This window comes from Theobroma cacao, chromosome 3, assembly GCF_053813885.1.
Source record: "Theobroma cacao isolate CCN51 chromosome 3, ASM5381388v1, whole genome shotgun sequence".
NCBI lineage: Eukaryota > Viridiplantae > Streptophyta > Magnoliopsida > Malvales > Malvaceae > Theobroma > Theobroma cacao.
In genome coordinates, this window is record NC_142641.1 from 36,698,089 (window position 1) to 36,719,927 (window position 21,839).

The 21,839-nt window shown below is 35.4% G+C and overlaps 2 protein-coding genes across 3 annotated transcripts; one reads left to right on the forward strand and one right to left on the reverse strand.

Annotated features, from left to right (window-relative positions):
• Positions 1–4,954: 4,954 nt before the first annotated feature.
• LOC18605190 (transcription factor ICE1-like) lies at positions 4,955–9,611 on the forward strand. Of its 2 annotated transcripts, XM_088804453.1 has the most exons (6): positions 4,957–5,436; positions 5,549–5,626; positions 5,770–6,430; positions 7,488–7,712; positions 8,710–8,880; positions 9,348–9,611. In XM_088804453.1, the coding sequence occupies exons 1-6, from the start codon at positions 5,261–5,263 to the stop codon at positions 9,429–9,431; spliced, it is 1,395 nt and encodes a 464-aa protein (XP_088660579.1). In that variant the 5' UTR covers positions 4,957–5,260; the 3' UTR covers positions 9,432–9,611. The 2 variants fall into 2 exon arrangements, with proteins under 2 accessions (XP_007038116.3, XP_088660579.1); XM_007038054.3 differs by having other exon boundaries at positions 4,955–6,430.
• Positions 9,612–10,957: 1,346 nt separating this feature from the next.
• Positions 10,958–16,737, reverse strand: ARF2 (auxin response factor 2). The gene is made up of 15 exons (XM_018117665.2): positions 15,903–16,737; positions 15,651–15,763; positions 15,304–15,399; positions 15,145–15,201; positions 14,872–15,027; positions 14,695–14,779; positions 14,378–14,468; positions 14,110–14,274; positions 13,823–13,942; positions 13,584–13,659; positions 13,305–13,476; positions 12,278–13,215; positions 12,006–12,196; positions 11,717–11,915; positions 10,958–11,522 (listed from the first exon to the last, which is right to left on the reverse strand). The coding sequence occupies exons 1-14, from the start codon at positions 16,045–16,047 to the stop codon at positions 11,750–11,752; spliced, it is 2,571 nt and encodes an 856-aa protein (XP_017973154.2). The 5' UTR covers positions 16,048–16,737; the 3' UTR covers positions 10,958–11,522; positions 11,717–11,749.
• Positions 16,738–21,839: the final 5,102 nt, after the last annotated feature.

The window sequence follows — 21,839 nt, forward strand, 5'->3', positions numbered from 1 at the left end:
GACTCATGAGGCAAAATTGTTAAAGAAAGAATAATTTGTATGGAGAGTGCTTGATAATATGCTAAGCATAGTTAAATAGGTCATTTTGCAAGATGCGAACTAGCTGTAACTGTTTGCTGTCAGGCTAGGAAGAAAGAGTTTGTTGCTATGTAATGGAAAGCACGTTACGCACGTACTCTTTTTCTTCCTCATGGTTTTTGTCCCACTGAGTTTTGCCATAACAAGGTTTTTTAATGAAGCTTTTCCTTCATGCTAGGGGTAGTGTTGTGATTATAATATGAGGGGCTCTAATATGTTTATATTTTGTGAATTCATATTGTAATCAGGGGTGGAGGGCCATATTATTATTGCCCCTAAAATTTTGAAAATTTTTAGATATTATATATATTTTTAATAGCCTTGAAGAGTAATATATTTATGGGGTTGTGATCCTTCCAAATTTTTTGAATTTATTTATTTATTATATATTTTAATGGTCCTCAAAATGTTTTTTTATTTAATAATTAATATAAATAATAAATAATAAAATGATTCCACAAGTCTTAATCAATTTTACATTAATTCTTAAGTTTATTTATGCCTCTTTCTCCTTCTCTTTCTTTTTCTCTTTTTTCTTTTTTATTTTTTTATTTTTACTTTATTATCTCTTATGTAACTCACCATTAAAATACACTTCATTATTTAAAAAATATTTATGAACTTGTGAGTTTAGATAAGGATTACTCATCGCTATTATGCGAAATTAACTATTTATATATTTTATTCATTTGATATACATGTTATATAAAGTTATTATTTATTATAAATTTTTTAATTGTTATTTAAATCTAATGTATTAGTTCTATTGATTGTTATTTAAGATCGAAGAATAAGATCACCTATCTTAAACACGTCATGATCGATGATTAGCACTAGAGCAAGCCCCAATAGTCGTTTTAGAACCTTGGCAGACTTTATTCCTTTTCGTCTTTGACCTCCTCAACGAATGTTAGCTAGCTCCACCTTCAATTGTAATACATGTTATGGTGATGATTAATGAAATTCATCTTTCCTTCAAAAAAAATTATTTTAACAATATAAATTTTAATCTTATTAATCATGTCGTGTTATAAAAAATTTAACTTGATATGTTTAATAAACGTATTAATATTAATCGAGTCGTGTTGTATGTGTATTAAACATATTTGTGTGCGTATTTAAAATTTTGATAGAATTAATTAACCGTATTGTGTTTGTATTTACCTATATAATTATTAATATTATATATTTACCTAATACGAATAAGACATGAAAATAAAAATTGTCAAATCTAGAAAATAGTACAGTACAGTACAAAGGCCAACATGGAATTTAATCCACCAGCCCCAAGGTCACATCAACTCATCAAGCAAGCTAAAGAGCAGGGAGCACCAGTCGGGCGATTTCATTAAATTCAGAACTCATCATCCCGGCGAGTTGTATTTAAAATAACAATTTATTTATTTATTTTTCCCTTAGAAATAATTGCAGGTAAACTAACCCAAATACTAGGGCAATTTGCTTCTCCTATGTCCCGCAAAGCTCACGGGGTTACTCAAGAAATATTAAAGACACTTTTCCTCCCCTTCAGGCTTTAACTCACTAACCAAAGCCATCCCCCGACTGGCAACTTATTTAAGATTTTTGTCACTCCCTCTTTCCTGCTACTTGGGCCTCTCGTACACCCAACCTTTATTACACTTTAAATGTGGTCCATTTTTCCTTTGCCTGGTAATTTTCTTATAGATTTAGTGGGCCCAACTGGCTCATAGTAGATCCCTCCCACAGTAAATACACTAGTAGCATGCCACTACCACCACCACTTGCATTTTGCTCCACTACATTTTTACATAAATTTTTAATTATTGTGATGATTAAATTACGTGCTTTCAGTATTGACCCAATTCTTCTACAAGAAATCTACAAGCCATGCGATAAAAGTAACCCTAATTTATCTCCTACCTTTAATTTAAATCCATAAAATCTTTAAGTAAATTAACAGTTTTATTGACGGATTTTCATAAACATTTTTTAAGATTTAATTAAATTATTATTTTAAGAAATAAATTTTCAAAAAACAGTTTTTCGAATACAATGATTTACATGGATGATTTAGAATAAAAGTTGCAAGTAATAGCTTATATTGATGATTGATGAATGATGAATGATGAAAGAGTAGTAGGATTCTTATGTAGTAGTTTTCCTGTAACAGAAACAAAGAGAAAAAGTTAGATGGTGAGGGGACAAGTGTAAAGAGGGAAGGAGTAACGGTTGAGCAACCAGATCCTGAAAAAGGGCAAAGGGGGGAAGTAAGGAGTGAGGGTGATGAGAAGGGGCAGAGGGGGGGTTAAGCTTTGGAACTTTTGATTGGACGCCAGGTGCGGTGAACTGAAATGAAGGGTGTCACGAGATACTTGGGACCCCTTCCTTTCTTTATCCCTCTCTGTAAATAGTTACTACGACTACTCCTCACTCCTCTTCCTGCTACAAGCTTCAATCCTTTTCTTGACTTGAACGCAAATTATTTCTACCAATATATAGCTTTGACATTTGACATTACCCTTATTTATCCAAGTCTTGCTAATGCCTCCAGGCTCTACCTTATCTCCTACTTCCAGGGAATATTTAGGCCATGCACTTGGCTTTTGTTTTTCGAAATTTGACAAGGTCTACGCACACCACCCAAGTACTTCCACCCAAGTTTTTGTCTTCATTAACAACTATTCATCAATGTATGACTTATGTCAATGTCTGACTTGGTTCTTCTGTAGTTTCCTTCAATTTTAAAGCCGTTTAAAATTTTGATTAAAATTTAAAAATGTGAGAGTATTTTAACCGCAACTATATGTTATTTTGCATCATTTTTTTTTGAATGAAATAGAATTTAAATTTTAAAATTGTCCCGTAAAAAAAATGACAACGGTTATGCCAAACTTGAATTACTGTTACATTATTCAATTTATAACCAAACAAGTACATAATTATTTCTCAAATGATAAATGCAAGAGCGTTATAATGGCCGTAGAAAGCATGTTTTCCGTTTTCCATTCTCTTTCTTTTTTAAAAAAGGAGAAATTAACATAATACGTAATTGTTGCCTTGTTCCAGAGTCTACCCTCTATGATAGACAAAGTATTTAAACTAATTTCTTCTATTTTAGAAGCAAAACAAAAGGTGAAAACCCAGTCTCACCTGGCTTTCTCCAATGGCAAGAATTCCAGAATTAAAGAGCGTTTCGTTAGCAGGGCTACTATAGCTAGCATGAATAAATTTTCTGGCCAGACATTCCAACACTTACCAAACAAAACCCTTTAAAAAGTTAAATCCATAATAATAATGTCGGTTCAATGTTTCTTTCACCTCTTAATATAGAAATTTTGTGCAGTTATTTCTACTCTCTTTTTTAACATGTGATGATATTTTTATTTTTGGATAAAATCCAAATTTACTATTTACTTTTGAACAAGTACAATTTTACTGTTACATGTTTAAGTTAATTAAAAGTTAAAAATTTTGTAAAATGTTGTTCTTTTATTTCCTAACAAAATATTTTTGTATTGTTAGTTTTTATAATTTTTGAACCAAATTAAAAAAAACCAAGATATTAAAATTATATCCCATTCAAAAATAAATGATAAAATTGAAGTAATAAGTAAAATGGTAATTACATTTTTACCTTTTATGTTGTCACAATACATCGAACAAGGGTTCATTTTGGCCAAATCGCAGAGAAACAGCAAACCAAGACATGGAACACTTGGGACCACGACTTAAATACACCAACCCATTTGGTTATATTTTATTTTAACTCATTGTTGGTACTAGGGTTTGGCATTTTACATGAGATAAAAAAAAAAGGTAGGGAGGATGAAATATCAACATCTTATTTGGTATCCTGTGATGCTTTTGCAGCTAAAATGCACACACTGAGTCAATTACAAAGTAGTACCAATGAGCTTTAACATATGTGTATTTGTTTTCTGAAAGTCAACTAAAAAGAAATATCAATATGCTTTCGTTGTTTTTCAACATATGTTAATAATAATTAAGATTTTTAATAAAAGTATTTATTTTGAAAATTAATGAATTCGAATATGAATTAAGGTAAAAGTAATTTGCTTTATTTATGCAAGTTTATATGTACTCGAAAATCGGAAAAGAAAAGAAAAAGGTTTCACAAATTGCCAAACGGCTGTTAAGGCCTAATGTCATCATCGCCAAAGCCAAAGCCAAAGAAGGAAGGTGCTTTTCTTGTTAATACAGCTTAGACTTTTGATTTCTTTTCTAAATTGGGTCCTCCTTAGTTCGTAACGTAAACTATTTACGTTAAACACACATACATATATATTAATTTTAAAAAATTTAACACAAAAGAATTTGAATATAAAAGAAATGATTTAAAGTTTAAATTTTAATGTAAATTGTGTGATAAGATATAAGTAAACATGATTTCATGGTTATTTTTATATTCGTAAGTTTGTTGAAACTCTATTTACTGATGAAAAATTTAAATACTTATATAAATGTATAAATTTGTTATTTTTTGAACTACACAAATATATTAATTTTTATACACCGTGTGCATTTCATATTCATAATATATATAAACAATCAAATCAAAATTCATGTTCCTTGACGTAATATTTTATTAGTCATACGGTAAAATGGTTATTAAATATTCATTATTCCGTTGAGAATATGAATTCAAGTGAAATTTGTCATCTTGTAAATGATGAAAAATACCAACTTACTCATAAAGGTTACTCGTATTAATAATGATAATAATTATAATTATTATTATTTTAGAACAAAGCACATGTGGCAACATATTCAGACTGTGTTACCAAAAATTGGGTTTAATTTTACAAGTGGGGGAATGCATCAGCTTAAATTTCCATGTTATATCTTTAAGAGAAGAAAAAATCAGATAGAGCCAACCGGGCAGTAGTGATTAGTGTAACGTTCAAAGGAGTAGCGTGTCACAGTCTATGCTTTGCTCTCTAAAATCGACATCTTATATTTTTGGTTTTCTCTTCGTTGATTCAATCAAAAAGCTTTTGCCCTTTTCCTTCTGCAACGTCTTCTTCACTTTCTCTCTCTTTCAAAGCTGCCTTTTTTTCCTCACTATTTCAAGTCCATAACCGCTCAACAAAAACAAACTTAGTTTTTGCTTCTCTCACTTTCCCGATACAAAATATATATAAAAAAAAAGTCCTGCAGAACCAAGAGTTGTCCAAAAACCATGCTTTCGAGGGTGAACGGCGGTGTCGTTTGGATGGAAGATAAAGAAGATGAAGAATCTGCTTCATGGAACAGGACCAACAACAGCAACAACAACAATAACAATAGTGTTATAATGGAGAACAAAGAAGAGATGGGTTCGTTGTCTACATTCAAGTCCATGCTAGAAGAAGAATGGTACGTAGCAAACAACAGTATTTCAAGCCATCAAGATATTAGAGACCTTTCATTTTCACCAAATCTTGCTGACCATCAAGATAATATTTTGCTGCATCATCATCATCATCAGCAGCAGCATCATCCAGTGGATTCTTCCTCTTCCTGTTCACCGTCTTCCTCTGTTTTCAACAATCTTGACCCCTCTCAGGTACACTACTTTTTGCAACCAAAACCAACCTTATCTTCACTCCTTAACGTTGTTTCTAATAACCCTTTAGAGCATGGGTTTGATTTGAGTGAAATTGGGTTCCTTGACAACCAAGCAACAAATGCTACTACTCTGTTGAACAGGGGAAATGCTGGGGTTTTGGGTAGTTTCGCTGATTTAAGCCATGGTAATCAGATAGACACTGCTAATTTGTGTCCTGAGACTCAGTTTTCGAGTTCTAGGATGGTTCAGCTACCGGAAAATGGTGCGGGGTTGGCGGGTTTTCAAGGATTTGATGAGAATCCTGGTAATGCTCTGTTTTTAAATAGGTCGAAGGTGTTAAGGCCACTGGAAAGTTTTCCTTCAGTCGGAGCACAACCAACTCTTTTCCAAAAAAGAGCAGCTTTGAGGAAGAATTTAGCTGATAGTGGAGGGAATTTCGGGTTGTTCGGTGGAGGAAAGGTTAATGCTTTGAATGGAATTGAGGGAGATAAAGGGAAAAAAGAAATGGATGAAGAGAATGAGAAGAGGAAAATTATCAATAGAGATGATCTAGAAGATGTGAGTATTGATGGGTCTGCTTTAAATTATGATTCAGATGAGTTTACTGAGAATAACAAGGTGGAGGAAACTCTTAAAAATGGTGGGAATACTTCGAATGCAAACAGTACTGTCACTGGAGGAGATCAAAAGGGTAAAAAGAAGGGGCTTCCTGCTAAGAATTTGATGGCTGAGAGGCGCCGTCGAAAGAAACTCAATGATAGGCTTTACATGTTGCGGTCTGTTGTTCCGAAGATTAGCAAAGTAAGAATTTCCTTCACGTTTCTCTTTTTCTTTTTTTTTCCCCTTCTCTTTTCGTTTTTATCTCGTGAATTCAAGTATGAATTATTGAGTTATTTTAGATCCTCAGAAATATCAAATATTCTGACTTTTTATCTTTGTTTTCATGGTTGGTGTTTTTGTATTATGTGTGAATGAGTGGCATCTTTTGTTTTTACATGTTCCCCCAAAATGTTCTGAGAAAGTTGCATTAATTTCTCTCACATGGAGTCTGGTAGAGTGTTTTTAATTTCCCTTTGGACCACATTCCAGCAAGTTATTTCTTTTAAGTCATCCATAAGTAAAGTAATGCTCGATAATTGCAATATATAATATATATTTTTTTATCATGTCTTTTGTATTGGAGCAGCAACATACTTCATTTTCTATGGCTGCATTTGGTTCTCTTCTCTATCCTTTGATGGCTGCCTCCTGTTTTTACCGGGCGTTCACCCTTGTCCTTTACACTGCTTCTGTCTCTTCTTCCAGCCTATTTATCTTGTACTTTCCTTGCTTTTGTCATTTTTATACACTCGAATTTTTCAGGGTGATTTGTAGTTTAAATTCAGTTCTAAGGTTGAAAATATATGGCTATAGACAGAGATAATGGGTAAATAAGTATCTGCAGTTCATTAATTCTTATAAAGTACAAAAAAAAAAAAACACTACTGAAACAATTTCAAATGAGTCTATGATAATTGAGGCTTCTTGTCAAAGAAAATTTTGGTGTGGACTCACCAATACTGTGCTTCAGATTGAGTGATGAGACTTTTCTTAGGGTCAGAATGGCTAGGTACCTTTGCGTTGTACTGGTACACAAAGTTCTCAAACATCAAAACTAATATGAGAACCTTTTTCAGATGGAAGTGCTTGACTCTTCTGTAGATGTTTGTGCTTTCGTTCATTAACTTCACAATTTAATTTTGATCCCATCCAACTTGAACAAAGAACATGTTACTTTCACTAGCTAAGGAAGGCTTCATATTCTTTCAGTTTTGCTTCTTAGAAATGGTATGATTTACATTTACCCTTCTACTAATAGATGGATAGAGCTTCTATTCTTGGGGATGCAATTGAGTACCTGAAGGAACTTCTGCAAAGGATCAATGACCTCCACAATGAATTGGAGTCCAACCCTCCTAGCTCTTCACTCACACCTACAACAAGCTTCCATCCTTTGACGCCCACGCCAGTTACCTTACCCAGTCGTATCAAGGATGAACTTTGCCCCAGTTCATTACCCAGTCCAAATGGGCAGCCAGCAAGGGTAAATTCGTCTCCTTATGCTGATAAGCTACTTTCATTTTTCTCTTATCATATATCATAAACTCACTTTTATTTCTGGCATACTTAAATTAGTTTCTGCTACCATATTTAGTTTCTCACTTTCTTGAGTCTTAGCAAGATCAGTATTTAATTAGTCATGCATTAGTGTAAATGTTCGTCCACGTGGGTTGCCACTAGACCTAGTAACTTTGAATAGGACACGACAACACAACATCAAGTTAAGTGAGTTTGAGTTAAGGATAATCGTGTTTTCTGTCTTAAATGTATAAAACCCACCTAAATCGATTAAGACATGTTTAGTTAATTGTACCATTGTATCTGTATAACCCATGCCTGTTTATTACTTGTTTAACCAATCATGTAAACACGTTTAAATGATTTGTTTATGACTCGTTTAAACTCCATATAAATACTTTTTTTGTTATGATTAATAATAATGGTGGATTTTATTATACTTGTTGCATACGATTATTAGTTTAGAACTGAATAATGAAATTATATTCTATTTATAATTGTACGTATTTTAATTTAATTATATTAATCGTGTTTTCGTGTTAATTATTTAAACGGTTTATAAATCATATCATATCATATAAAATTTATTTTAACCCGTTTAATAAGCGTGTTAGTTATAGTCACTTATATCGTATTATGTCGCGTGTTTATGATCTTGACACGTTTAATTAATTGTATCATAAACATGATTAAAAGGCATAAACACGAATTGCCAGTACTAGTTGCCAAATAATGAACATATTTTGGCAGGCATATCCGGTAAAATCAGTCCACAAGTGCATAATGGGTATTGTGGGGTCATGGGTTTTTCTCTCTGCACTCTCCTTTATGTGGGTTGCATGTGGGCGGCATTACAGATTGAGTCATGTTGTATGTTTTATACAAATTGTGATGCGAACTGATTTAGCTGTCGTGGTTGCAGAACTTTTGAATCATTTGGTTTTAATTTGCTGTATATACAGGTTGAAGTAAGACTGAGAGAAGGAAAAGCTGTAAACATCCACATGTTTTGTGGCCGCAGACCAGGCCTTCTGCTGTCCACAATGAGGGCTTTGGACAACCTTGGGCTAGACATCCAGCAAGCAGTCATTAGCTGTTTCAATGGTTTTGCCATGGATATCTTTCGAGCTGAGGTACAATTTCTTACCATCGTAAAGTGTTCTCACTTGCTTTTAAAATTTTCACCATAAGATGTTTAAAGCGATGGTGAGTCTCGTAAAACTCACCTGCTCCTCTTAAAAGCAAACAAATGAAATGCCTGAACCCATGTATTGCTCCAAGCTGTGAATCCTCGGTAAAAAAAAAAAACTGGGGGAGTTAATACAACGTTTTCCTGCTTCTCTTTTTGCCCCACTATTATAATCTTTTATAAAATTGAATGATTTTACTATCCACTTAGTTCAATCTTTTCATCTGCTTTTCCACCTGATTTTGATGTGCATGAGCTGTTATGCCCTTATACTTTTTTATTGACAAAAGCATCTGAAGATCGATGCATCACTTTCTCCATTGTGGTTTGAAATGCAAGTAATAGAGAGGAGGTTATCCTTTTCCAGTGTTTGATGATTCATTTATCATTGATGTGTGTTCCTATTTTCAGCAATGCAAGGAAGGGCAGGACATCCATCCTGAGCAGATCAAAGCTGTACTTCTGGATTCAGCCGGCTTCCATAACGTGATATAGTTTTTCTTCAGCAACTGTATCTGAACTACAAACAGACTTGTTATCTCCAAAGAGAAAGTGAGCAAAGTGCATTTTGTTTCAAGTGTGTACAAGTCCAACCTTGAGAGCTTTAAATTAGTTTGAACCAGTGGGAAACTCCCGATGAACTAAAAGCTTTTGGAAGAATTTGAGAATCTGTAATCTTTGAGTTTTTTTTTTTTTTTTTTTTTTGTTGAGCTTCTTAATAATTTCTGCTATTAAAATTTGCCCAGATTCTCTCTAAACCTTTTCTAGCTTAACTTAAAAGCACATATTTGTTGATCCTGGATAGGTAAGCACCTTGCTGCATTCTTTCAATTAATTTAAAACGTATCTTACTTTTGACTTCACCTGATAATTTAGACAGATTTTTTGTCAAACAATACATGTGAGATGATTAAAGATGGTACTGTGAACTTTAAAAGACTTTTGGAAAGTTGGGGCCTTTTATTTATTTTAATTTGTTCTTTTTCTGTTATGTGATATGAAAGCTAGAAACATAGGCATCAGTATCATTTTTGTACCACGTTGTCTTCACTCCTGAAAGTCTTTAAGATTTGGCCGGTTGGTATTAATCGTGACTTTGTGTGAGCAAGGGGGTTATGGTACTTGCCCTCAACAAGCCAACTTGTGAGTTACACGACTTCTGCTGCTTTGGTCAAAAGACTAACTTTGAGTAAACATGGAATCGTATGTAAACCTTTTTGCCACACCAAAAAACATGTGGTGCACATTCAACGTGGATAAGCTCTCCAAATTATTATGTCCCAGTTGAAGTAAAAGGCTTATTATGATCTCGAGTGAATGAATGGGGCCCTGATGTAGTTTGCTCCCACCAGGGGCTCCTGCACTTTTACAACCTTTGGTCTCGCGGAAGAAATGTTAGTCACACTGAATATATATATTTTTACATTTTCCAAGCAGAAAGGAAGAAGTCGAGCAAAGAAAATAATATCATATCATCAAAATGCTGATTATTCCAACCCAATCCCACTACTCGGGCGGCCAGCATTGGACAGGAATTCCACTGTTTATAGTCAAAAATCAATTGCCTTACCATTCACGCACTTACCAAGCAGCTGGATACAATGGATCTAGCGACAGTGGCGTTAAGAAATCAATCTGGTCAAGTTCCTGGCAAACACTGATGTTTAGAGTAGTTCTACCCATGCAGTCATGAAATAGTCACCCTTCCTCGTAACTGATGCACTGTTTTGGATGCGATTACAATTTACAGTCCCAACGTTCCTTTTCTATCAGATATTGGTTCTCACCAAAAATACACCAATCTATATCATTCCCAACTATAGAAACCGACGACCCACACCCAACAGCATCTCCTTTGGTTCGAGGCAAGACCAGACAAATGGCCACTCAAAACCCTGCTTCCAAGAATTATTACAGAGAATATCCAGACAAGACTACAAAATTTTCACAACATAGAGAAGGATCAAGGGCATCGAGCAACACATTGCAACAGAGTCAACAATCGCAATCACAGAGGAGTGTTTTAACAAATAAGAAAACTGATTTAACTTTCTATTACTTGCTGAAAAAACACACCGCTATAAATAATGTGCTCTGCATAAATATTTTGGCTACGTCAAGCTATATGGCAAAGACAATATCCTTGCAGAAATGCACCCAATAACAATGTGTACTACTGACTAAAAAATACAATAAAAACCAACAAAATGATATGCTTACTTGAAAAGACATTAGATTGTGTACTAACTTACTTACATTCACAGGCTGAAAAAGAGGAAGAGGGGGGGGGGGGAGGGTGGTAAACCATCTCTGTACAAGGGGGTATTGAGGATGGTTGCAAAGGCAAGGCTGGTGTAACCACGCTTGGAATTCAAATTCGGGTATACATATTTATGTATATAAAAGACACCATACACTACTACCTCCACAACATTTCCAAAACTGGATATACCATTTGTGCCATCTATGTCTGTTCTGAGACAAACTTGCTGCCAATATAGACTCACAAGTCAATTTCAACTCAATTAATTCAAGTTCTAACCAACTGGAATGTCACTATAGCACTCCTGATGCTCCACCAAAAAGCTGAAACAAGAATGGCACATGTTACTTACTATGTAATAACCTTTGGGATGCTGGAACAAGGTACACAAAAGCAAAAATGAGGGAGGCAGCATCTAAGGCAAATACAACATGGTCAACTCAAATTGATCATTTTTCCACATTCTATACAAAACAAGATCCAATACATTTAGAAATTGCCAGGAGGGTTTACGCACCTAGAATATTTCTCAGAACCATCACAGCCAAGCCTAACAATTCTCTGCACTAAATCCTGGACATTTCACTTCTTTTGCATCTAGCTCTTCAGCAGAAACTGGATTATCCTCACCCTTAGAACTCAAGGACCCTGGCTTCATCTTCTGGACCTCCTCCCTAGTGTAGATACCAATCTTGCGAACCATGGCACAAAATTCCCTAATTTACAAGGAAGAATTTAATAATGATGTAAGCCATCAAACATATGAAACAAGTGAAATGTATTAAAATGAAGACAAGAATCCTTACTGCCAGGGATCATCTCCAACAAGCATCATATCACCCTCATCATCAGTATAAACAACAAGCCAACCCCTTCTAGGAGCCATTAATTCACCTCCAAAATCAAATAATTGATCCAATTCAGCAATCAGTGCTTCATAGTTGTTGAACTTAGTAAGGTCCACAGACCTACCAAGAGCAATGCCCTGCTTGTGAACCTGAAAATAAAAAAAAAATGAGCAAGCTCCTTACAGATTTCATAACAGCAAGTTATATTATCAAGACGAGAGTGACAGAACCTTAGTACAGCTCCTAGTTGAAACACTAGGAGGTTTGCTTTGAATCTCTCTTGTATGGGGCTGACCCAGCTGAAATGTTTTGTCCTGCTCATTAAAAGCAGACAGATCCTCCGGCAATTGAGAGACCTTTGACTTTTCAAACTTTTGATCAGATTCAAATGCACGAACTTGGTGTGAGGAAGGTTGCATATGATTCACCGGCTTATTCAACACATTTATATGGGAGACTGCTGACTCCGATGAAACAGAGTTACTAATGAGAGGAATACCAAAGAGCTTGCAGTTTCCTTCTCTAGATTTTCCAGCCTCATGCTCTTGTACTGATGATGTTTTCGAGATTAAATCTCTTGAATGAGCTGGACTCTCAAAATGAGATGAGGTTGGGGGAGGCATCAACCAGTTTCCATGTGAGGGCTCAATCCTATGACCTTGAAGTATAGGATACTCACCAAAACCACTAAATCTACCATTTCCTCGTGCTTGGTAAGGCATGTCAGAACCTTGCAAAGTAGGCTTTGCATTATTGTCAACCAACTTGAGCGAGAGCCCCGAGGGCATGAGGGACCAAGAGCCAAGCTTCCCTTCCTTATCGAGTAGTTGTTTTCTAATTGGATTCCCAGCTGCTAAAGTTTGATCAGCCAAGGGTGGACAATACCCATGGGACGAATCAGCATTTAACCCAAAACCTGAGAGAAGGTCAGTGTATGTTGGTTCATGCCTCCCGGAAGACATCCAGTTCTCTGACCCAAATCTCCTTGAAGCAGAAACCACATCAATCTTCTCATCATCCACTGAAGGTGGCCAAATAACTGACTTTTCAGCAGTGTCAGACTCATTACTCTCAGCAAAGTTGCCTCTCAAGGTCGAGAATTCTTGACCTTGCAAGACCCTTGAAAACCCACTACCTGGTGAAGGGTCTACAGTAACTTTGGATGAACCTGGGAAATGAATGAAATTCCATTGATCTCTCCCATCGAGCTGTTACATGAAATTATATTACAAATCCATTATATGAGACAGGACCTACCTTCCCTAGTAAGCACAGAGGAATCAGGGGATGAAGGCACTGCATTTGATCGTGGCCTTTTTGGCCTGGGCATTGGAAGGGGATTTAGGGCAGGAGGAGCCAAAGCAGGTTCAATTTTCCAAGGAGAAACTCTCTCTGGACGAGGTATGGTAGAAGTCTCATCCCATCGCACCTATAACAGTTATTAGAACATTGTTTCAAAATCCCCAAACCTTTGAGACATTCTACCATTTGTTTTATTAATCTAAGAAACTGTAAAATGGTCAAGTTAAAATCTACCTTGAGGCATCTCCATTTAGAATCCTGCCACCTTTTTGGATCACAATCTTCAATTCCAACTATTGTTCCAGTAAACCTGCAATAATAAAATGGAAAACATTATATCAGTTTGTCTCCATATCAAGTTGAAAACTGTTGGCTTTATGCAGTAACATACTAGAGACTTCAAAAACAATTTTTTTGATGAAGCCATAGAAGGATATAGTGTCATCAAAGAGACAGGAAGACACAAGCCATACCTCTGCTCAGGAGCTTCTTCACCTTCAAATCTCATTTTGAACCTCATCCCTATAGAGTAATTGTTCTTTACCGACTCAACATATTGATCAAATGGAACAATAAACTCAGCTGGGCTTGTCCTATAACAGAAAATTGATTAGTGTAAGTACAAGAAACAGGAACAAATTCCTCTAAACAGCATTGTTAGAGTTGCAAATTCATCACCCACTGATCTATTTGGGAGCTGTCAAGTATCATGCCAGTAAATATGTAATAGCACATCAAATAGGTAGCCTGATCTATGTACCTAGGTTTGTAATACACAGTGAATATGGTTCTTGTTGTGTAGGCATGCCATGCTGTCGCAAGCACACCTAGATGCATGCTATGGCTTGATATTACTGATGAAGGAACATTGCTCTGCTGCCTCATTGCACGTCGTACACCAACACGTAGGTCTCCATTCTCACCTCTAGAAATTACATTTCATTTCCATGTATTAATTATCAAGCTCAAACAAAATATTCCAAGCTAAAACACCAAATTCCACAGCAAAAGTTCGAAAGCAGGCAAACCTTAGAAATATAAATGCATCCCCTGCAACAAGCCTCTTGGAGCTAACAAAAACACTCCATCCACTTTGAAGCAAGTGCCTTCTTGGTTGACCTGGTATTCCCATCAACATTTGAATCAAATTGTCAACTAAACAACTTTAACTTGTAACTGATTAATCAGAAGAGAACCAAGTTAAAAAAATAAAAGAATACATTGACCAGAACTTGTATGAACATTTCACGATCAAACTCCTTGAATTTCATTGTGCATCATGCATAAGCACGAAAACTAAACTTGCATTTACACGTGTCTAATTATTTAGGTGTAAAAGCTTTACCCCTGAAGATATGCCGAAATCGCCACTCATTTGCATGCAAATCCTTAGCAACCAACTCCTGGGTTGGAGGTTGCCGTGACATGTCCTGTTAAAAAATAAACCGAAATGAATCACAGCCTGATTATCACAAAGGAAAACCAAAAAGGGACTACACATCCGTAGCAGATAAACACAAACCAATGGTGGAAGACATTCATCCGCATGCCGCCTAAGCACTGAAAACCCACCATGGGTGCTTGTATCTGAGGCAGTCAGGGTCTTGCAAAAGGAATGTACATGGAACCGTGGTGGTGGAGGAATGGGAGGCTCCTTGTCCACGGTGTTCTCATCTTGCTGGAAACATTAGATAGGGTAAAGAAGCAATCAACAAACCAATAGAAATTCAACTCTTTACCAACTCCTAAGGCAAACTGCAGAGTAACAAAATACAAAATTGAGAACAAAGCTTACATTTGGTTCAGGAAGTAAAGTCACTTGTGCAAAAACCTCATCCGTATCTGGTTCAGCCTATATAATTAACAGCAGAAGATTATACCTCTCGTTAGCAAAACAAAACCCAGAAGAAAGAGAAAAATCCATACAAATCGTAGTAACAGAGGAGCAAGGAACCTTTAATTGAACGTTAATCACGCGACAAAGGATCTTTGATGGAAGATCATATACTGGCATCTGCTGGTCTGCTACCTGATTAGTAGACGCCTCAACCTGATTCACCAGAACTTGTGGTTAACGAGCAAATTAAAAACAAACCCGGAAATGGAAACAGAAAAACAAAAATAAACAGAAAAAACGAAGGGAAACTATAACTCACTTCAAATCACATTCATTGTCCACTAAAGAACATTTAAATTTAACACGACTGTTAAGTGGCACGGGTTCCGTCTAGAGGCCAAAATAAAATAAAATGGGAAAAAGAGAGAAGAAGAAAACTGGAAGAAAGAAGTCGGAAGGGAAACCTGTTCTATGTGACCTTGAGCAAAGTAGAACACGCGCTCCCCTTCGCGAGGGACAGTCACAAGAGGTCCAGCACATGCATGCCATAGCTCCGTATACAGCGCCGTTTCAGGGTCTATTTCCACACACACAACAAAACCAAAGTAAACATATAGCGGCAAACCAAAAACCAAAATTGAGAACCTGGATCGACAGAGATGGAGAAAAGAAATCTAGAAAAGAGAGAGAGTGAAGGAAGGAGAAAAGAATTCTACCTCTGACGGCAGCGGGACGAGTGGAATGACCATTTTGCCCTTCCATGGTGCTCCTTGCATCATTTGGCTCGCTATAACCAGAGGAAAAACTCTCTCCTCTTCCATTAACACAATTTCCCTTAATTGATACCTCCGAAGTAGTCATTTCTTCCAAATCTTTTAGCTCAGATCTCTCATCTGACACTCGCAAATTGTTCACTCAAACTAAAAACCCAAACTAGAATTCCACTTAATCTACCATCACCACTGTTATAAAATCCTATCTGCTCTCTTCACCTCGAAGCACAAGTCTTTCTCTTTTCTCGTTTCTCTTTCTCTTTCTCTGAAACTTTGATCAAATCAACGAAATAAATTTCCAACACCTCAAAAAGGAAGCCTATTCTTCTCTCAATTCACCACCAATCTTCTTGATTTACGCATCAATCAATCAATTTACTCTCTCTCTTTCTCTCCACTTTCTATCTCTAGTCGCTTTCACTCTTCCCCTTCCTTCTGCAGAAAACACCTCAGCCTCTATCTTCTCTTCCACCTATATCAATTGCGGCAGATGAAAAATCAGAGCTCGTACACACCCTAAAGAAATTATTTTGAAAAAAAAAATATCTTTCTCTCTCTATCTTCTTTCTCTGGTTTTTTTTTCTTTTTCTTTCTCTCTCTTTTTCTCGTCCCTGTCTCTCTGTGTGTGTCTGATGAGGGGTCGAGGGACTTAACCAAGGGTGGTCAAAACCGCGGAGGCAATGGCAATCATTTCAACCCCGGTCAATTTCTAACCCACTGAACAACCGGCATTAACCCGTCCGACTTCATTTATCAAACCGGCTACACCCGGTGGACTGTTATGGTGGGGAAGAGTCAAGGGGACCAGATAGGGAGCTTATATATTTAAAAACTAGAAAAATTCTTTGTTAATTAATAAAGGCGGCTTCCCCTTCCCGGGATCGGTTTTAACGACGTTTGCTTTGCTTCCGTCAAAATGTGTCGACGATTGATTGGGTTGGCATGTAACGTCGTTTGTCCTGGCGTTAGTGGGAAAGTTGTTCTGTTTTTATGGGGAAGTGGCTTTGTCGTGCTATTAACGGGCAGGTTTGGATGGATGTGAAGGGGTAAGGAGAGAGAGAGAGCGATAAAGAACGAGAAAGAAAAAGATAAGGGAAAAGGTACTTGTGGGGGGGTGGGACTGGGCAGGGGCTGTGCGCACCCTCCAGCGCACGTTAGCTAATGTTGCTTTCTTTATTTAATATTTTTTCCACTGTTCCCTCTAAGCCTATCCCTACCATGCACCTGGGGTGGTAGGGTACCCGCAACCTACAATATCTCGCTCTACAAAAAAAAAATATCGTATTGTATCTCGTTGAATTATCGTCTCATTTCATTAGTTCAATTACCTACCTTTTTTCTCGAGTAATTACTTTTTTTTTTGTCCTTTCTGGAGCTTAGCTCAAATAAAGGAGTGATTAGTGTAGGTTTAATAGCTTCCATTTCTACACCCTTTTAAATTTTAGCTTCCTTTTCCTTGAGTTCAAAAATCTTTGTCAAATTGTTGAATTCAAGGCATTGAACAACTTCCCTCAAGATCCCCTCCTTAAAAAACACGTGGCCAAATTAATGATTATGCCATGATACGGGAAGGAACTCCTCAAAGCACTCGTTGAAATGTAAATTTTTGGAATTATTTTAACATTCAATTTTATAGTTGCCTTTTGAATCCTGAATTTTTATTAATTAAATGAAAATCTTATTTTTGATCTTATTTTCTTTATTAAATTTATTAAAATTTCTTATATAATGTTATTAATTAAAAGCAATTGTCATAATTTTTTGTGAAAGAGTCAAAGATTCAAAATCCATTAGCTATTTTTTCCATTTTTGTATTTTCTCACATGCACATAAAAATATAATAAAAATTTTCATCCATTATATGAAAATTTCCATACATTTTTAAAAGTGAATCCTTGTTAAAATTGATGGATGATCACGTAGCTCATATAGGTCACGTTTTAATTGTTGGAAAATAACTATCATCAAGGCCCTACACCCCCTGTCATACGGTCGACAATAGAGAGGTAAAATCTCCCTCTTCTTTTTCTCAACAATAATTTTATAAAATTAATTAACTAAAACGAATTTTTTAAAAAAATGAGGAATAGTATTGCACATATCTCACGAGAAGTTTGAAAAAAAAAACATTTACACAATGGGGGAAACGTTCAAGGAAAGATTGCGAGAAATTGAACGGCAAGTCACGTGTAAGCGCAAAGTGTCAGTGGGAGAGCAGGAGAAGTAAGTCAGTGGGTCCCACGTGTATTGTCTATTAGCAGTTGTGTATGGTCTGAAGCAACAAATGGAGGAATCTTTGTCCGGAAAAAAATAAATAAAAGTAAAAATACTTTCTTTTAATTATTAATTAATTTTATGGGAGCATAATAACAACTGTTGTTTTTTGCCAGCAAAGGTGGTAGTAGTAAAAAACTTCCCATCCTTCGTGCTCTCACCAAAATGGATTGGGAAAATTTATGAGGGACGTCTTGGGTTTCTTTTGTACATGAATTCATGGGGCAAAGACCGTACCTTCGATGTCGTTTTGGAATTTATAATAAACAAGGTTGTGGTGGCACATGGTTTGAGCCATGTTCTCAAGTATGAATAAGTTAGCTATGCCCATATCAGGAGAATTCGATGTGAGGGTTCACATACGCAAAATCACTTTGATTTATTGGGAATATGGTATGGTAAGTTGGTAACTCTGTTCTCTAGCTTTTACTGTATTTTTCAGCTTTTGAGATCTGTGCTTCTGACGTGTTTGTGATGGATTTAGTGTGGGCTCTCACCTGAAATTTGATAATCTTTTGTTTTTAATTAAATGTTAATATTTAATTCTATTAAGAATAAAATTTTTGTTTTGTTTTTTAATCAAATTTCAGATTTTTGTTATTTTAAATATAAATTTATATTTAATGTATTATCAAAATACGAATTTTATATATTTTCAATAAATCAACTATTTCTATCTTATTAATAATTAAATTTAAAAAATAAAAACTTTGAAAAAAATATTAAAAATTAATTATTTTAAAAAATTTTAAGTTTTTATATTTACACATTTACGACAGTATAATTAAATGATGGGATATGCATCGATAATATATTAAATATATAATTCAATTGAAGTACGTTGGAATTAACTACCGAATAAAATGCCGTAATGATTAGAACTAGTAATCGTAGATTTAGACATCTATATGGAACTTGTAGAGTTTCAACATACGAAAATAGGACATTTAACAATGACCGGTCGACGTCACAGCATTTAGTTTAAAAAACCAAAACCTATTAATGAAAGACATTGAATAGGTATCCTACTACCATTGAAATGAGCATAGGTTTTTCAGGAACATATTGCATATATTTATCCATTTTCCTTTATTTTTCAATCTCTAATATCGTTATTCTTCTTTTATAATTATTCTCTTATCTTATCAAATTCTAGTACTCAAAATTCCATTCCACTTATTCAAACAAACAATCAAGATGCTGTCATTTTGAATTGATGGACTTTAAGATATTTTATTTTCAAGAAATTTCATCCAAACACACTTTTAAAAATGAAGAAAAGAATTTCGAGTTCCCTCGATAAGGGGTGATACTTAGAAGTATCAAATCTTGGGCTAACAATTAAATAAGTAATGGATTGAAATTTATACTACTAGCTAGCATCTACAACTGCCCAAAGCTTGATCTTTTGCATATGCTACTCCGTCTCAGAGATTATTGTATCACATAATCAAAAGTTAAATACAAAAAAAGAAAAAAAAAAGATAAAGAAATAATTATTTATATTTTCTTAAGAAGTTAAATAGAAAGAGTAACAAAAGATGTTCGGAGAGGCAAAGCTTAGCTACACGCCTACCGTGAGAGATTGACATGTGACGCACCTTGGAAGTTTTAGGGCATGAACGTGCTCGTGCCTGGAAAAAAACCCAGCTTTTAATCAGTTAAAGAATGGTGACAAGTCAATGAGGCAAATAGGGGTAAAGAAAATATGCGTGATTTCTTATTCAATCCAAGTAAGCCTTCGTCCTTTGAAAACCAGCGATGCTATTTCCGGGCAAACATACAAAAGAGAAGTGGGACATTTAAGGAAATCCATGTAGTATTTATTGTCCATAATCACCTATGCATTCGTGTCTCTATGTTTTACCATTAATTTGCAACCAAATTGATATTTTCCCAAAGGAAGTAGTTCCCAACTTTGTTTTCTTTTTTTTTTAATTTGTTTTTGGTCAATTCCTATGTCCACTTTGTACACTAATTTCGTTTAAGTTTAAGAATGTGAAGCATTGAACTTGTAAAACAAATCAAAACCAAAAAACCAATTAACATCTTTTTTTTTTTATTTGAGAAGGTGAAGAAAACGTGAAGCAGTGATTGTTTTTCCCCTCTGTTCTTTTGCTTTTGCTGATGAATGTGTTTGTTACAAGAGCATTGAAGTTGTCGAAAGTGATGGAAAATGTGAAGGTTTTATTAGTAATTACATTAGTCGTGTGTAGGTGGCCCTTCCCCCACTCAAATGGTTAAAAGTATGTGGAGATGGAACCGGCGAGAGTAGTAAACTATTGAAACTTACGTCTGTTCTCCCAAAACAAATTGTTTCCATCATTAGTTGAAGCCGCTGTTCTTTTCATTTTATTTTTGACATTTAGTCAAAGAAAGAGAGAGAGTGGAAAAAAATAGCATTTTCTTCATATATAAAAACAAATTGCGCTTGAAATTATTATTGTACATTTTAATCTAATAAATGGTTGAACTGTTTAACGATCTTAGTCTGAGGAAAAAGAAAAACATAGAAAATATCGGAGGAACAAGAGAGGGTGGTGGGTAAAACATGATACAGTAGAAAACAATAAGAAAAGCAGTACTAGTTAAAAAATAAGTGGCAGGAGGTGAAACATCAGCGTCGGTAAAGGGGCCTGCATATGGCAGCAGTAGCAGAGCAGAGACCCAGAAGGACAAACAGACGGAGAATCCGTAAAAATATACCTCTACTAAACCCCAAAAAAAAAAGTCAGCCTTTGACTGACAGGTGATGCGTGGGCGCGTGTTTAGTAATAATGTAGCAATGTAAATGCACTGATGCAGGGGGAAAGGGAGGAAGAAAAAAAAAAAAGAAAAAGAAAACGGAGAGTATGAATAAATAATAATACACTGGAGTGAGAACCGAGAGATGATGAGCTAGGAGCGAGAGTACTCTGTCTCTCTCTCTCTCTCTCTCCGCTGCTCTCCAGGGGAGCGGGCCCCACGACATGTCTCCTGTTTAGCTTACACTAATCCAGGAAAGTGGGCCCAGGTTTCCTCTGCCTCCCCTCTCCTTGGCATCTTGGACAATCCCTTAATCCCTCTTCTCTCCAGTCTTGACCCCTAACCCACAGACCAATCCCCTCTTGTCTCTCCCTCCCCCCTCTCCAGTCCCCCTCCTTAACCCCCCTCCTTTTTTTATTGTTTTTAATTTAATCAACTCTTTCTGAAGAAAAAAAATGGTTAACGTTTTCTCACCCTAATATGTTTAAACAAATTAATTTGATACAATACTTCCAAATTCTGCATTTTGGTGTTAAATCTTTTAAAGATAAAGTATTTTATGAAATGGTTGTTTCAGTTCTAAAATGTGTAAATACAATTTCACATATCAATTTATCTTAAAAATTATTTACATATTTATGCAAGTTGATATATTCAGATAAAAAATTTATAAAATCAGTGTCTCTTCTATGTAAATATTAGCATTTTCATTCAATAGATGAAATTGATATAACTACTTATTATCTATATTTTTATGTTAATTATGAATATTAATTGCTGAAAGTAATTCAGTTGGTAAAATTATTTAAACTTCAAGAACAATTATAGTTTCAAATATAGAACTAGAGATGAATATGTGTT

Excerpts from the sequence above, each read along its gene's own strand:
- ARF2 (XM_018117665.2), bottom strand. The coding sequence starts at position 16,047 with ATGACTACTTCGGAGGTATCAATTAAGGGAAATTGTGTTAATGGAAGA. Across the intron at positions 15,400-15,650 it reads CTCAAGGTCACATAGAACAG|GTTGAGGCGTCTACTAATCA; the intron begins GTTTCCCTTCCG and ends CTGGTGAATCAG. Across the intron at positions 12,197-12,277 it reads CAACTAGGAGCTGTACTAAG|GTTCACAAGCAGGGCATTGC; the intron begins GTTCTGTCACTC and ends TTTTATTTTCAG.
- LOC18605190 (XM_007038054.3), top strand. The coding sequence starts at position 5,261 with ATGCTTTCGAGGGTGAACGGCGGTGTCGTTTGGATGGAAGATAAAGAA. Across the intron at positions 6,431-7,487 it reads TTGTTCCGAAGATTAGCAAA|ATGGATAGAGCTTCTATTCT; the intron begins GTAAGAATTTCC and ends TTCTACTAATAG. Across the intron at positions 7,713-8,709 it reads CAAATGGGCAGCCAGCAAGG|GTTGAAGTAAGACTGAGAGA; the intron begins GTAAATTCGTCT and ends CTGTATATACAG.